At 37.2% G+C, this 14,882-nt stretch overlaps 2 gene segments (V, D, J or C); both read left to right on the forward strand.

Moving 5' to 3' along the window:
* LOC127687769 (Ig heavy chain V region 3-like) overlaps positions 1-14,882 on the forward strand; it is a 906,657-nt gene that overhangs the window by 511,476 nt on the left and 380,299 nt on the right.
* Positions 10,733-11,273, forward strand: LOC127686823 (Ig heavy chain V region 102-like). The segment is given in 2 exon segments: positions 10,733-10,846; positions 10,930-11,273. Coding segments are annotated over 2 exon segments (375 nt in total).

The raw sequence follows: 14,882 nt of genomic DNA on the forward strand, positions 1-14,882 counted from the left end.
AGTTGTAAATTTGATGGGAATTGCATTGAATCTGTATACTGCTTTTTGCAAGATGGATATATTTATCCTGCCAATCCATGAGAAGACCAAAATGTGGATATTTTGGTACTTCTTTGAACGGGGATCAAAATACCCCCGGGAGGAGATTCAGAAACAAAATGTAGAGCAGAGACTGAAGGAAAGACCATTTAACAAATGTCTCACCCGGGGGATCCATCCCATATACAGTTATCAAAGCCAGACACTATTACGGATGCCAAAAATTTCTAGCTTACAGGAGCCTGATATAGCTGTCTCATGAGAGGCTCTACCAATATCTGACATACACACAAGTTGATACACATAGTAAACCAATGGACTGAGCATAGGGTCCCCAATTTAGGAGCTAGAGAAAGGATACAGGAGCAGAATGGATTTGCAGCCGAATAGGAGCAACAACACTATGAACCAATCAGTATAAGCAGGACTCCCAGGGACTTAATCACCAATGAAAGAGTAGACATGGCAGGACCCATCCCTCCAGCCACATGTGAATCAGAGGATGGTCTTGTTTGATAATAGTGAGAGGAGAGGCCTTTGGACCTGCGAAGCATCCACAGTTTGCTCTTCCTTCTTCTTGACCTTCATGTCATCTGTGAAATGTATCTTGGGTAATCCCAACTTTTGAGCTAATTTCCACTTATCAGTGAGGACATTCCATGTGTGTCCTTTTTTGATTGGGTTTCCTTACTCATGATGAAATTTTCTAGTTCCATCTGTTTGCCTAAAAATTTCATGAATTCATTGATTTTAACAGCTGAGTAGTATTCCATTGTAAATGTACCACATTTTCTCTATCAGTTTCTCTGTTGAAGAGTATCTGGTTTCTTCTGGCTGTTATAAACAAGGATGCTATAAGCAGAGTGGAGCATGTGCCCTTACTACATGTTGGAGCATCTTCTGGGTATATGCCCTGGAGTGGTATATCTGGGTCATCCAGTAAACCTAGGACCAATTTCCTGAGGAACTGCCAATATGATTTCCAGAGTGGTTGTACCAGCTTGCAATCCCACCAGCAGTTGAGGAGTGTTCCTCTTTCTCCACATTCTTCCCAGTACCTGTTGTCACCAGTTGAGGAGTGTTCCTCTTTCTCCACATCCTTCCCAGTACCTGTTGTCACCTGAGATTTTGATCTTCACTATTCAGAGTGAGTATGAGGTGGAATCTCAGGGTCGTTTTGGCTTGTATTTCCCTGGTGACTAAGGATGTTGAGCGTTTCTTTAGGTGCATCTCAGTCATTTGGTATTCCTCACTTGACAATTTTTTGTTTAGATCTTAACCCAATTTTTAATAGGGTTATTTGGTTCTCTGCTGTCTGATTTCTTGAGTTCTTAGTATATATTGGATATTAGCCCTCTGTTGGATGTAGGGTTGGTAAAGAACTTTTCCCAATTTTTTTCTATTGGGAATTTTTTCTTTTGTTCTATTAACAGTATCCTTTGCATTACAGAAACTTTGTAGTTTATGAGGTCTCATTTGTCAATTCTTAATCTCAAAGCATAATCCGTAAGTATTCTGTTCATGACATTTTCCCCTGTGCTCCTGTGCTCCAAGGTATTTATTTCCCTCTTTTATTTTTTCTGTTAGTTTCAGCGTATCTTGTTTGATGCGGATGTCCTAGATCCACTTGTACTTGAGCTTTGTACAATGAGATAAGAATGGATCAATTTGCATTCTTCTGCATGCTCACCTCCAGCTGAAACAACACCATTTGTTGATAAGTGTATCTTTTTTTCCCTGGATGATTTTAATTCCTTTGTTAAAGATCAAGTGACGCTATATGTGTGGGTCCATTTCTGTGTCTTCAATTGTATTTCATTGATCTACCTGCCCGTCACTGTACCAATACCATGCAGTTTTTATCACTATTGCTCTGTAGTACCACTTGAGGTCTGGGAGGCTGATTCCACCAGAAGGTCTTTTATTTTTGAGACTAGTTTTCGCTATCATGTTTTTTTGTTGTTGTAGTTTTTGTTTTTTTGGGTTTTTTTTTTGTTGTTGTTTTGTTTTTTTGTAATTCCAAATCATTTGTGAATTGATTTCTATGAAGAATTAAGTTGTAATTTTGATGGGGATTGCATTGAATCTATATATTGCTTTTGGCAAGATGGACATTTTTATTATATTAATCCTGCCCATCCATGAGGCTGAGAGATCTTTATTTCTTCTGAGGTCTTCTTTGACTCCTTTCTTCTGAGACTTGAAGTTCTTGTCATACAAATTTTGACCCATTTTGTTAGAGTCACAAGATGCTTTATGATGTTTGTGACTATTTTGAAGGGTGTCATTTCCTTAATTTCTTTCTCAACCTGTTTATTCTTTGAGTAGAGGGAGGTTATTTATTTGTTTCAGTTAATTTTATATCCATCATATTTTCTGAAGTTGTTTATCTGCTGTAGGAGTTCTCTGGTGGACGTTTTGGTGTCACTTAATTATACTATCATATTATCTGCAAATAGTGTTTGTTTTACTTCCTACTTTCTAATTTGTATCCCTTTGACCTCCTTTTGTTGTCGAATTCCTCTAGCTATAACATCAAGCACTATATTGAATAGATATGGAGAGTGTTGGAAAAACTTGTCTAGTCCCTGATTTAAATGGGATTGCTTCAGGTTTACCTCCATTTAGTTTGATGTTGGCTACTTGTGTGCAGTATATTGCTTTCACTGTGTTTAGCTATGGGACTTGAGTTCCTGATCTTTCCAAGACTTTTAACATGAAAGGATCTGAATTTTGTCAAATGCTTTTTCAGCATCTGATGAAATAACCAAGAGTTCTATTTTCTTTGAGTTTGTTTATGTAGTGGATTAAATTCATGGATTTCTGCATATTGAACCATCCCTGTATCTCTTGGATGAAGCCTACTTTATCATGGTGAATGATCTTTTTGATATGTTTTTGTATTCATTTGGCAAGAAATTTATTGAATATTTATGCATGGATATTCATAAGGGAAATTGATCTGAAATTCTCTTTCTTTGTTGGGTTTTTGTGAGGTTTTGTTATTAGCATTACTGTGGCTTCATTGAACAAGTTGGGCAGTCATCCTTCTGTTTCTATTTTGTGGAATTATTTGAAGAGTATTTGTATTAAGTCTTCATTAAAGACCTCATAGAATTTTGCACCAAAACCATCTGGTCCTGTTTATGTTTGGGGGCTGAGGAGGTGGGAGACGTTCTAAATGACTTCTTTTATTTCTTTAGGTGTTATGGGATAGTTTAGGTGGTTTATCTTTTCAGAATTTAACTTTGATATTTGATATATGTCTAGAAAATTGCCCATTTCATACAGATTTTCCAGTTTTGTTAAGTATAGGTTTATTTTGTTTTTTTATTTATTATTTTGTTAATTTGGATATTGTCTCTGTGCCCTCTGGTTATTCTGGCTAAGGATTTATATATGTTCTTGATTTTCTTAAAGAACCAGTTCCTGATTTTGCTGATTTTTTATATAGTTCTTTTTGTTTCTACATGGTTGATTTCAGCCCTGAATTTGATTATTTCTTGTCATCTATGTCTCTTGTGTGTATTTGCTTCAATTTGTCATAGAGCTTTCAGGTGTGCTGTTAAACTCCTAGTGTATGCTCTCCATACTATTTGGAAGCACACTCAGTGTCAGGACCTACAATGGGACAAGCTAACATGCTAGCAGATGATCATCCTGAAATAGCCTGCTTCAGATTATTATATAATCAGTGACAGGCGAGCCCTCTTTAAGCAAGTCTGTGAGGGACCAATTTCAGGAAAAAATCCTGTTATTAATATGCTTTTCCTGTTACTATTAAACATATATAATAATCAACAAGAATAGCATACCCCCTTGGAGCAGATCTCTACATATTCACAAAGATGTACTGTCTTATAGAGATGCTATGAAGACAAATAGAATACTAAAGTTTTAATAATGATCCTACAAGAATTTCTAAAATTATATCTGTTATTATTAGGCTCTTTTATAGTGGGATTGCTATTAGTGTAATTAGCAACGAGAACTCTGCCAGTGCCCCAAGTATCACCAGTTAATTGCTCTTAGATGGGAACCAGATTTTCTCCTACTCAGAGCACATTCCAAGAGGTTGTAAAACAATTAACCAAAGATCATAAAAAGGGAACTTATTGTTTAGTATAGGCACTAGGACAGAGAATAGAATACTGATTGAGTTTATCTATGCAAAACTTCACTAATAATTTAGTTGTGGTTTTAATCCTTCTGTGAACCTCTAGAGCGAGGACAGGTGTTAGATGTTTAGCTAATTACTTCTAATGGATATGCATGAAAGCATTCTCTGTTTTAAACTTCTATTTCAATTTATGATTTGACTTTTTCTGTGATCTTGTAATGAACTTTCAAACATGTAATCACATATTCTGAAATGTTTATGGGCAGAGGACAAAGACAAGAGGCAGAACACATAAACTTATGGGAGAGGAAGGAACTGAGGTGAGAATTGAGCTGAGAAAGGAGTTGAACTGAGAAGTTTTTATTCAGAAACGAACAAGATTAGATGGAGAATGCAGAGTGGAATAACTTAGAAATAGGTAACATAAGAAAATTAAGAAAGCAATTTGCAGAATGTAGAAGGAAAGAGGAAAAATGAATATGCTGTGGAGAGCAGTAGGAGCAGGCAGGCTTCTCTTTTTCATGGGACAGAACAGGTCCCATGGTAAGGTGAAGTCAGGCTTAGTCTTAGTGAAAGGAACAAAGCTTTTTCTCTTATAAACATGAGTTTAAATCATTTAGTATTAAAAGGAAGAAAGCATTTTCTTTTCCTTTTTTTTTTCATTTTCTTTTTTTTATTCGATATATCCTTTATTTACATTTCAAACATTGTCCCCTTTCCTGTACCCCCCCCTGAAATCCCATAGGCTATCCCCCCTCTCACTGTTCCCCAATCAACCTTCTCCTGCTTCCCTGTCCTAGTATTCCTCTACACTGCAGCATCAAGCCTTTCCAGAACCAAGGGCCTCTCCTCCCTTTGAAGTACAACACGGCCATCCTCTGCTGCCTATGTGTCTGCAGCTGTGGGTAGCTCCCTGTGTACTCTTTGGTTGATGGTTTTCTTCCCGCAGGTTCTGGGAGATCTGGGTGGCTCATACTGTTGTTCCTCCTAGGGAGCTCCAAACCCATTCAGCTCCTTGGTTCCTTTCTCTAGCTCACCCATTGGCTGTGCTCAATTCATTGGCTGGCTGAAAGTATCCACCTGTGTATTTGGTGGGCACAAGCAGAGCAGTCCAGGTGACAGATCTATCCTGCTCCTGTCAGCAAGCATTTGTGGGCATCCAGAAGAGTGTCTGGATTTTGTGAATTGTACATGGGATGGATCACTAGGTGGGGTAGTCTCTGGATGGTCTTTCCCTAAGACTGTGCTCCATACTTTGTCTCTATATCTGCTTCTGTGGGCATTTTGTTCCCCCGTCTAAGAAGGACCAGAGTATCCATACTTTGTTCGTCCTTCTTCTTGAGCATATTTTGATATGTGAATTTTGTCTTGGGTATTCCGAGATTCTGGGATAATATCCACATATCAGTAAGTGCATACTATGTGTGTTCTTTTGTGATTAGGTTAACTCACTTAGGATGATATTTTCCAGTTTCCACCCATTTGCCTAAGAATTTCATGAATTCATTGTTTTTAATAGTTGAGTAGTGTTTCATTGTGTAAATATACCACATTTTCTGCATCCATTCCTCCTTTGAGGGACATCTAGGTTCTTTCTAGCTTCTGGCTATTATAAATAGGGCTGCTATGAACATAGTGGAACATGTGTCCTTATTGCATGCCGGGGAATTCTCTGGGTATATGCCCAGGAGAGGTATGGCAGGGTCCTCCGGAAGTGTCATTTTCAGTTTTCTGAGGAGCTGCCAGACTGATTTTCAGACTGGTTGTACAAGCTTGCAATCCCACCAGCAGTGGAGGAGTGTTCCTCTTTCCCTACATCCTCACCAGCACCTGCTATCCCCTGAATTTTTTTTTCTTAACTTAGCCATTCTGACTGGTGTGAGGTGAAATCTCAGGGTTGTTTTTATTTGCATTTCCCTGATGACTAAGGATGTTGAACATTTCTTTAAGCGCTTCTCACTTTATATTCCTCAGGTTAAAATTCTTTGTTTAGTTATGTACCCCATTTTTAATAGGTTTATTTAGTCTCATTTTCATATTTAACCCATGATTTCCCTCTCTCTTCCATTGGGAACTTTCAATAAATCTCTCCTGACTCAATAAACACTTTTATTTCATTAACTAACAAAATACTGTGTCCAATAAATGCTATGCATATATACATATGTGTGTCATTTAGTAGTACATTAGGAACACCTAGAATCCTTTGAAAGAAAAAGTGAGTACATTTTAATCATCAATTATCAAATGCCAATAGATCCAAAACTTGTCTTTGTTCTTTGAAGTCCCTCGCTATTGTGTTATAACATTTTAAAAATATGGTTACTCCTTGTTTAGTGGGGAAAGCAGAGAACACATGTGCCAAGGTGGATGAGTTAACATGAGAGAGAAATATATGAATTCTGCCTCTCCCTTTTTACCATGTTGATCCAAGCAATCAAAATTATATAGCAAAATTTACAAGTAAACACACTTGCTACTCAGCAATTTCACATATTGACATGCTTTAATTTTGACATGCTTGATTTATTCAAGTTTTGTAATGTTAACTATAACTGCTAAGAGTTCCTGGGCACAATGACCCTTTGCAGTCCAGACACTGCATGGAGTGATTCTCATTATGGGTCTCTAAAGTTCAGACCTTACGTCTGGGTGTTTCTTTTTCATTATCTAATAGTGTTTTCACCAATTTTCCATTTTTTTAATACAGGACTACTTCAGCACTAAGTTTAGAACTGGTTCAGATTCTAAGAGACCAGTCAAGTCCTGAACTGCTTCAACATTTTAATTGTTTATATGTATAGTATCACTCCTATGTACCATTAGTATGTAAGTCTTTACACTATGTCTACTAAACACTGTAGGGTGAGTGATTCAACCTCTGAACACAGGTGCTTCGCTCCAGGTGTACTCTGGTGACATCAGGAAAGACTGGTATTATTCACTGCCATTGTGTTTTTAGAAATGGGAACTTCAAGAGCTGGTCCCAACTGTAAGCAAGGAGGAACTTGGTTTCAAGAGAGATGTTATACTGATACTGGCACAACTTAAGATTGCTTATGCATAGATCCCCATCCCAGGTAAACTAGAGCCATTTGTATATCCAGTAGAACTCTATAAACACTAAAGTTACATGGATAAGTATTTTTTCTTAAGCTAGACAGTTTAAGCTGTGAAAAACACATTTTCAGGAGAGCGTGTGACCAGCAGATGGCACACTGAGGCCACAAATCCCTATAGAGAGATGAGGTGGATATGCAGGGGACCCTGTGTCCTCAGTGGTATTCTTTATTGTGTATTAATTGATCTGCACTGTGGTGATTAACATGATGTCTTCATGCTCAAATACATTAAAGATTACTTGTCAAATAATTCACACTTTATGTTCACTTGTTTTTATTCAGTTTTCATAACTATTTGAAAAAAGAGTGATGCAATTTGTTCTAATAACAAATTTCCCAACCCCCAACTATTTCCAGGTCTTCGTACCTCTGAATTTCTGCAACTACATACCTTTTCTCATTCTTAACATAAGCAAAAAAAAAACCCACAAACAAACAAACAAAAACAAAAAACAGAAAGAAATTTAAACGGGTATTAAAAACAAGCAGAAACAAAACAAAAACAATCAAAACTCAAGAGACACAAATATAGCAAGCTATAGTGAGAGTAAGAGGGAGAGGAGGAGAAAGAGGGAAGGGAGATGGAAAGGGAGAGGGAGAGGAGGAGAAAGAGAGAAAGAGAGAGAGAGAGAGAGAGAGAGAGAGAGAGAGAGAGAGAGAGAGAGAGAGAGAAATAAAATTATAACTCTGTAGCAATGATATATAGGCAAAACATAAATGAGACAAAAGGAGTTGAACAAGGCAATATTAGCACAATGCCTGCAAAAATAACATTGAGTTCATTTGTTCATTTTCTGGCTATCAACTGCTAAGCATGTCTTCATGATTAACTGTGCTTAACATCCCCTGTGATTCTCCACTTGAGAAGTCTAATTATTCATTTACATGTTAGAGCCAGTATTGATTTTTCTTGGTTAGGACTGAGATTTTGTGTCCATTTTTGTATCCTAACTTGTGGATTTTATCTGGGTTGATTTGTTTCAGGCTCCATGCCTGAAGTCACAGTCTCTGTGAATTCATATGTGCATCAGTCCCATTGTAGCTGAAAGACATTTTCCTTGAAGTCCTGCAACTGATCTGGCTTTTATAATCTCAATTTTAAAATGTTCTACTCTCCGTTTTTATCTCTATTTCACAATGTCACATTTGTAAATTTCTCATACTCCACTGTCCCAATTCTAGACCGTCAGCTTCTAAAATTAAATATACCAAACAATATTGAAATCTTGTAACATGTATGAATTAGAACATAAAGAACTTGCTTCATGGACATGGGTGACCAATTCAGTATATTTTTTCCTGTTACATATATTTATAGATTAGATAAATCTTGTTTTATCACTGACCAATATTCACTTTTCTATATAATTTGTCCTTTTATATTTATGCTTTATTAGAATTCTGTGATGATTCCTTCCTCTATATTGCTAAAAGATCATGAATAACATGCTATGGATAAACTTCAATGTATGAGCTACTTTTCAGTAAGATGCAGAGTCATTTGAGCAGATGTGTGAGAGAGTTATTGCTTGGAAACAACATAATTTTATTCATTATTTTTAAGCCAATGTTCATAAAAAGGCTTCATCCCAGGTAAGTGTAACTAAAGACCCTTTTTAGAAATGAAATAGGCCCTAGTTGTATTGCTAAGGGTCATATTGTCAAATTGCCTTATAAATATTTATGTTTATATCCAGTATACTGTCTGAGCCTTGGTCACAGGGGCTCATATGTGCTGCATGCATTTAATGATTGATGAAGACATTCATGAGTGATCAGAGTGTTGAAAATGATTGACAGAGTATTCAGCAACAGGTAATTCAAATATACCAACTTCTTACTCCAGAGTCAAAGACTATCATGAAATATGGAAAAGAATATAAGATAGAAGGAATCGTGTTAAAGGACATGGAATCTTATCTCCAGGTATTTAACTGTTCTTAGACCACACATGAACTCTCAGTATCTATATTTACCAGCTAAAAGGCATACTAATCAAACCAGTGAAAATTGCCACATGAGAGATCTCAAAATGACTGAGCAGGTCAAGGTGTGTACTGGCAAGCTTTGCCATATCAGTTAAGTCCCTTAGAACTGAACTTTTTATGTTTTCCTGTAAGGTTAATATGTCCCACTTGGTGCATGTGGACCCTGCTATCACCGCTAAGAATAATATAACAATGAAAAAAATTACAACATGGATGGGAGGTACTCTTAGGGGACCACAGCAAGCAGAAGGTCTTTTGGCATTTGTTGATTAATGGGCAAAATATAATTTCTTTTTTGGAGAAGATTTTTGGAGGTTCACTCTTTACCAGTGATGACCTTATGTGTATATAAGTAGTACCAATGAAACTGTTTCATTAGTTACTGAAACGGAAGAGGTCAGGATGTTAGGAAAGAGACTTAATGGAAAGTTCCAAATGGAACAACAGCGGTCTAGTGGTGGTAGATTGTGTTGAGAATCGTGAGAGTGATGGTTGATCATAGCATGTTCATATATGATTGAAAATTTCAAAGAATAAAAGTCCTTTAAAATTATGTAATAACAACTTTACATATGTTTACTGTTTTCATACACATGTATTTTGTACAATGTGCATTTTTCTTCTACACAGATTTGTTCTTCATATTTTCCTATTATTCTATGGTACAATTGGTACATTATCATGTATTTGAATATATACTTGTCTTTTACTATGAGAAATATAAGAGGAAATAATAAGGGTCACACTTAATGCATGTGATTTTGTGATTGTATTAATTAATATAGTTATATATCATTGCATACACATTTTTTCCAAAAGCCATGTAAATTTCTTCTTCATTTCTGGTCAAAAACATTTTATATATATTTTGCTTAGTGATAAAAATCATTCATATACACATCTATAGCTTATATCTATAATTTTTTAATCATTATAGTATTGTAATAATCATTGATGTGTAAATATTTAACTACATTTACATTTATTCATTTTATTTGATTTTGAAGTATATGACCTGTATGAAAAGTAAATATTACTTTCATTTATCTAAAAAAAGATTCTAATTCTTAAAAGTTAGCCATTTTTGGAATTTATCATCAAAATCATCATCATCATCATCATCATCATCATCATCATCATCATTATCATCACAAAGCACCATCTGTAAATCCATGTGATAAACATTGTCCCAAATTAGAGCAACAGACTCAGACCACAAATGTATTGAGAGCTTAGTCCCTGAAGTTACATCCACAACACATAACCAGGGTTCAGGGAAAGTGTATGGGATGCACTTCCTCAGAGAGGATTAGGACATGGACCTGAATATTCGGCTACCTGACCCACACTCCTTTTCAGTACTTCCTGTCAAGTTCTTCTCTAGCTGGGCTAGGTTCTTACCTAAGAAGTAACTGCTCATGAATATGTAAATTCATTGAATCTATGGCAGTAAATACAGGGATGTCCACACCATGAAAGCAATCTAAGGTCAGTGTCTTCTCCACAGTCCCTGAAAACACTGACTCTAACCATGGGATGGAGCTGCGTCGTTCTCTTTCTCCTGTCAGTAACTACAGGTAAGACGCTTGCCAGTTCCAAATTTGAAGAAAAGAAACAGCAGGGGATGGCACTGACAACCACTCTACCTTTTCCTCCACAGGTGTCCACACTCAGGTCAAGCTGCAGCAGTCTGGGGCTGAGCTGGTGAAGCCTGGAACTTCAGTGAAGCTGTCCTGCAAGGCTTCTGGTTACACCTTCACTGACTACTATATGCACTGGGTAAAGCAGAGACCTGGACAGAGCCTGGAATGGATAGGACGGGTTGATCCTGCAGATGGTGATACTAACTACAATGAGAAGTTCAAGGGCAAGGCCACACTGACTGCAGACAAATCCTCCAGCACAGCCTACATGCAACTCAGCAGCCTGACCTCTGAAGACTCTGCGGTCTATTACTGTGCAAGACACAGTGTTGTAACCACATCCTGAGTGTGTCAGAAACCCTGGAGGAGCAGGAAGCTGCACTAGGACTGAGATCGCTGAAAAAAATAATCTTTAGACCTACTCAGAAATTCTAATTTTGGATGTTTATTTATTGCTTTCTCCTCATAGTCCTATAGTCTTTTTGTCATCTTTGTAAATGCCTATCTATTAATAAAGCGATGCTGACGAAGGATGAACCTACAGTTCACCATACCTTGTCAATCTCTTCACCGATGACCACCTCCATTGACACTTTTCTTATTCTATAAAACAATTAAAATGGAAAAATATGGTGTTACTGAAAGAAGTTAAAACTTCTCAGAATCCATAATTAAGGCAGCAAATAGACCTACAGAAGGGAACAGAACACTAGAAGCCCAGCCATGCCCGGACAGGGCTGAGACAAGGCTAGTCATTTCAGGAATTGACAGGCCGTAAAGATAAGGGACTGGCCCAGACAATATCCAATGAGTCATGAGCTATCTAGACTGGCGACACCCTGTGCTCTACTTCTTTACCCATGGTTTGATGTTAGCCAGACTGCCTGCTAACAAAGATAAGCCACCCACCCTCCTACATTGCTGACGTGCCAATCTGCACATACTACCTGCTGATGTAACTGTGTGCCAATTCCTCCCACCAATGTTTGAATCAACCAATCATGTGAAAGAATGCCAAATCCCCTGACTTTTCCTATATAAACCCCTGGCTTTTGAGCCTCAGGGTCGACTCCTCTATCCCCTGCGTGAGATACGTGTAGGCCCGGAACTCCTATAAGAAACTGCCTCATGTCCTTGCATCAAGCAGGTCTCTCACTTTTCTATGGGTGCCTGCCATCCTGAGACTCGAGTGGGGACCCACCGGAAAGTGGGGGGGATCCTACAATACATTATAAAAGTTTCACTTTATCCTGAGAGAACAGAACATTTTTGTATTGTTGGGAATAATGTATAATATGAGTTTGACCTGTAAAATCCAAATCACCTACATCTGGCCAAACAAACACTCCTTCATAGTCTTAAGCAATATGTGATCACTGGTGTGTTTCTACATGTTGCCATGTGTTCTCAAAAACATTCCCATCTCTGAGAATGTGAGGAATATTTATATCAGAATGCATAGGCAGGCATACAAATATAATACTGTAGGTTGTTCAAAATACTACTAAATCACTTTTCTTCAAGATCCATTACCATCACATTTTATCTACCTGTTAAATTATGTAGGTTCTGAGATTATGCATAAGTGTTTGATGCCATATTTTCTTCCTCTGAGATGCAATAGTCATACCCACAGTCACTAGCCTTTTTAAAACATGGACCTATACTGTCACAGTATCAACAATCATAGTTCATTGCCTATCTGTTGTTCAGTTTTGTTCTGAAGAGTATTTGTGAACATATGTCTCTGCATCTACATGTGTTTCTTAAGTTTGTTTTTAGTGACTTCTATTCTGCTAGTTTTGTGCTATTCCCATTTGTTTGTGTTTCCTTTATCAATCTTTGTTTTTTTCTTTTTTTATTGTCTTTATGTACTTTATGTTTTCTAATTAAATAAAGAAACAGAATCAAGCTGGGATAAGATTTAGGAATATTGGGGAAGGGAAATCAGTATTCACAGTACATTGTAGGAACAAATGTATTTCCAATAGAAATAGAAAAAAGAGAACTTTAAAAATTTAATAAATAAATCATTCTGATAACATCTTTGTTGTGTACGTATCACATATGCTCAAGTGCCCATACTTTAAGTCTCATGTCTTTGTTTCAATTGTTCAAAGTGTAATCAGAACTCAGGCTTGAAAGTATTTAAGGATAATGCACTTGTCATATTCTAATGTGTTGTGAAATACATAAGTAAAACATGTGGGTGTCTGTCTCTTTCCCTCTATTTCTGTCTCTGTCTCTGTCTCTAACTCTTGAGTCTTTCTCTGTGTGAGCGTGAGTGTGCTTGTGTGTATTCTCATTTGTTTGCTTTTCTTTTTATTATTTTTAGATTATTTTTTCTAATTTTATAAAGAATCTGTATAGAGGTGGTGGGAAATGACAACGGTATTGGCTAATGGAAAACAGTAATCAGAATATATTGCATGAAGCCATCTATTTTCAATAATACATAGAAGAAATAATAGTAAAATATAAGCAAAAATTTCTGATATCTGTTGTATAAATTTCTCATATGTTCCAAAGTATCATGACTTTGTTTAAGTCTTTAAAGTGTATTCAAAAGACAGGATGGCAAGGCATATGTAAAATATGTAATTCTTCCGTGTTGTAATATACATAAATAAAATGTTTGGGTTTTAGACTCTCTTAATCTTTCTGTCTCTCTGTGTGCCTTTCTGTCTCTCTGTCTCTATCTCTCTCTGTCTCTCTCTGTCTCTATCTCTCTTTGTGTGTGCATGTTGCTGTTTCTCAGTAATGAATTTTTCCATTATTAATCTCTAGGGATACAGAATAATTTCTACTAGGAAATACTTGATTTCTTAAGTATGTTCCTGCAGATGTCATAGAAAGAAACACACCATGTGAAAGTGAGAATGAGAATGTGGTACAGATTGACTTTGTCAAACTGGATAGGACTTTGCAGAGTCTGAGCACAAACCGCTCATTTTAAAAATATTTTAATTAATAATGGAAATCAGAAAGTGAACTACAGATTCAATGAAATCCCCATCAAAATGTTAATTCTTCACAGGGTTTGAAAAAGTAATTCTCAAAGTCATCTGGAAAAACAAAAGAAACAGAATAGCAAAAATTTTCTTAACAATAAAAGAACATCTGGGGGAATCAGCATCTAGGATCTCAAGCTGTGCTACAAAGCAATAGTGATAAAAATTGAATAGTATTGGTACAGAGACAGGCAGGGAGATCAATGGAATATAAATGAAGACCCAGAAATGAACCCACACACCTATGGTCACTTGACCATTGACATAAGAGCTAAAACCATCCAGTGGAAAAACCAGAGAATTTTCTTTTTTTATTAGATTTTTTAATTTACATTTCAAATGTTATAAAATTTCTGGTTTCCATTCTGAAAACACCTTATTGCATTGTCCCCTTCCCCCTGCTCACCTACCCACACACTACTGCTTCCCTGTCCTGGTATTCCCCTATACAGGGGCATTGAACTTTCTCAGAACCAAGGGCCTCTCCGCCCTTTACTGTCCAACAAAGACATCCTCTGCTACATATGCAGCTAGAGCCATGGGTCCCTCCATGCATACTCTTTAGTAGGTAGTTTTGTCCCTGGGAGCTCTCAGGGTACTAGTTGGTTCATAATGTTGTTTCTCCTACAGGGCTAAGAGCTACCCAAGCTCCTTGGGTCCTTTTTCTTGCTCCTCCATTGAGAACTTTGTGCTCAGTCCAATGGTTGGCTCAGAGTACCCACCTCTGTATTTGTGGGTACTGTCAAAGCCTCTCAGGAGACTGCTGTATCAGGCTCCTGTCAGGAAGCATTTGTTGGCATCCACATTACTGTCTGGGTTTGGTGACAGTATGAGGGGTGGAAGCCCAAGTGCGGCAGTCTCTGGATGGTCTTTCCTTCCATCTTTGCTCCACACTCTCTCTATGTATCTCCTCCCATGGCTGTTGTGATCTGCCTTCTAAGGGCCAAAGTATCACCACT

Source organism: Apodemus sylvaticus, chromosome 6 (genome assembly GCF_947179515.1).
Source record: "Apodemus sylvaticus chromosome 6, mApoSyl1.1, whole genome shotgun sequence".
NCBI lineage: Eukaryota > Metazoa > Chordata > Mammalia > Rodentia > Muridae > Apodemus > Apodemus sylvaticus.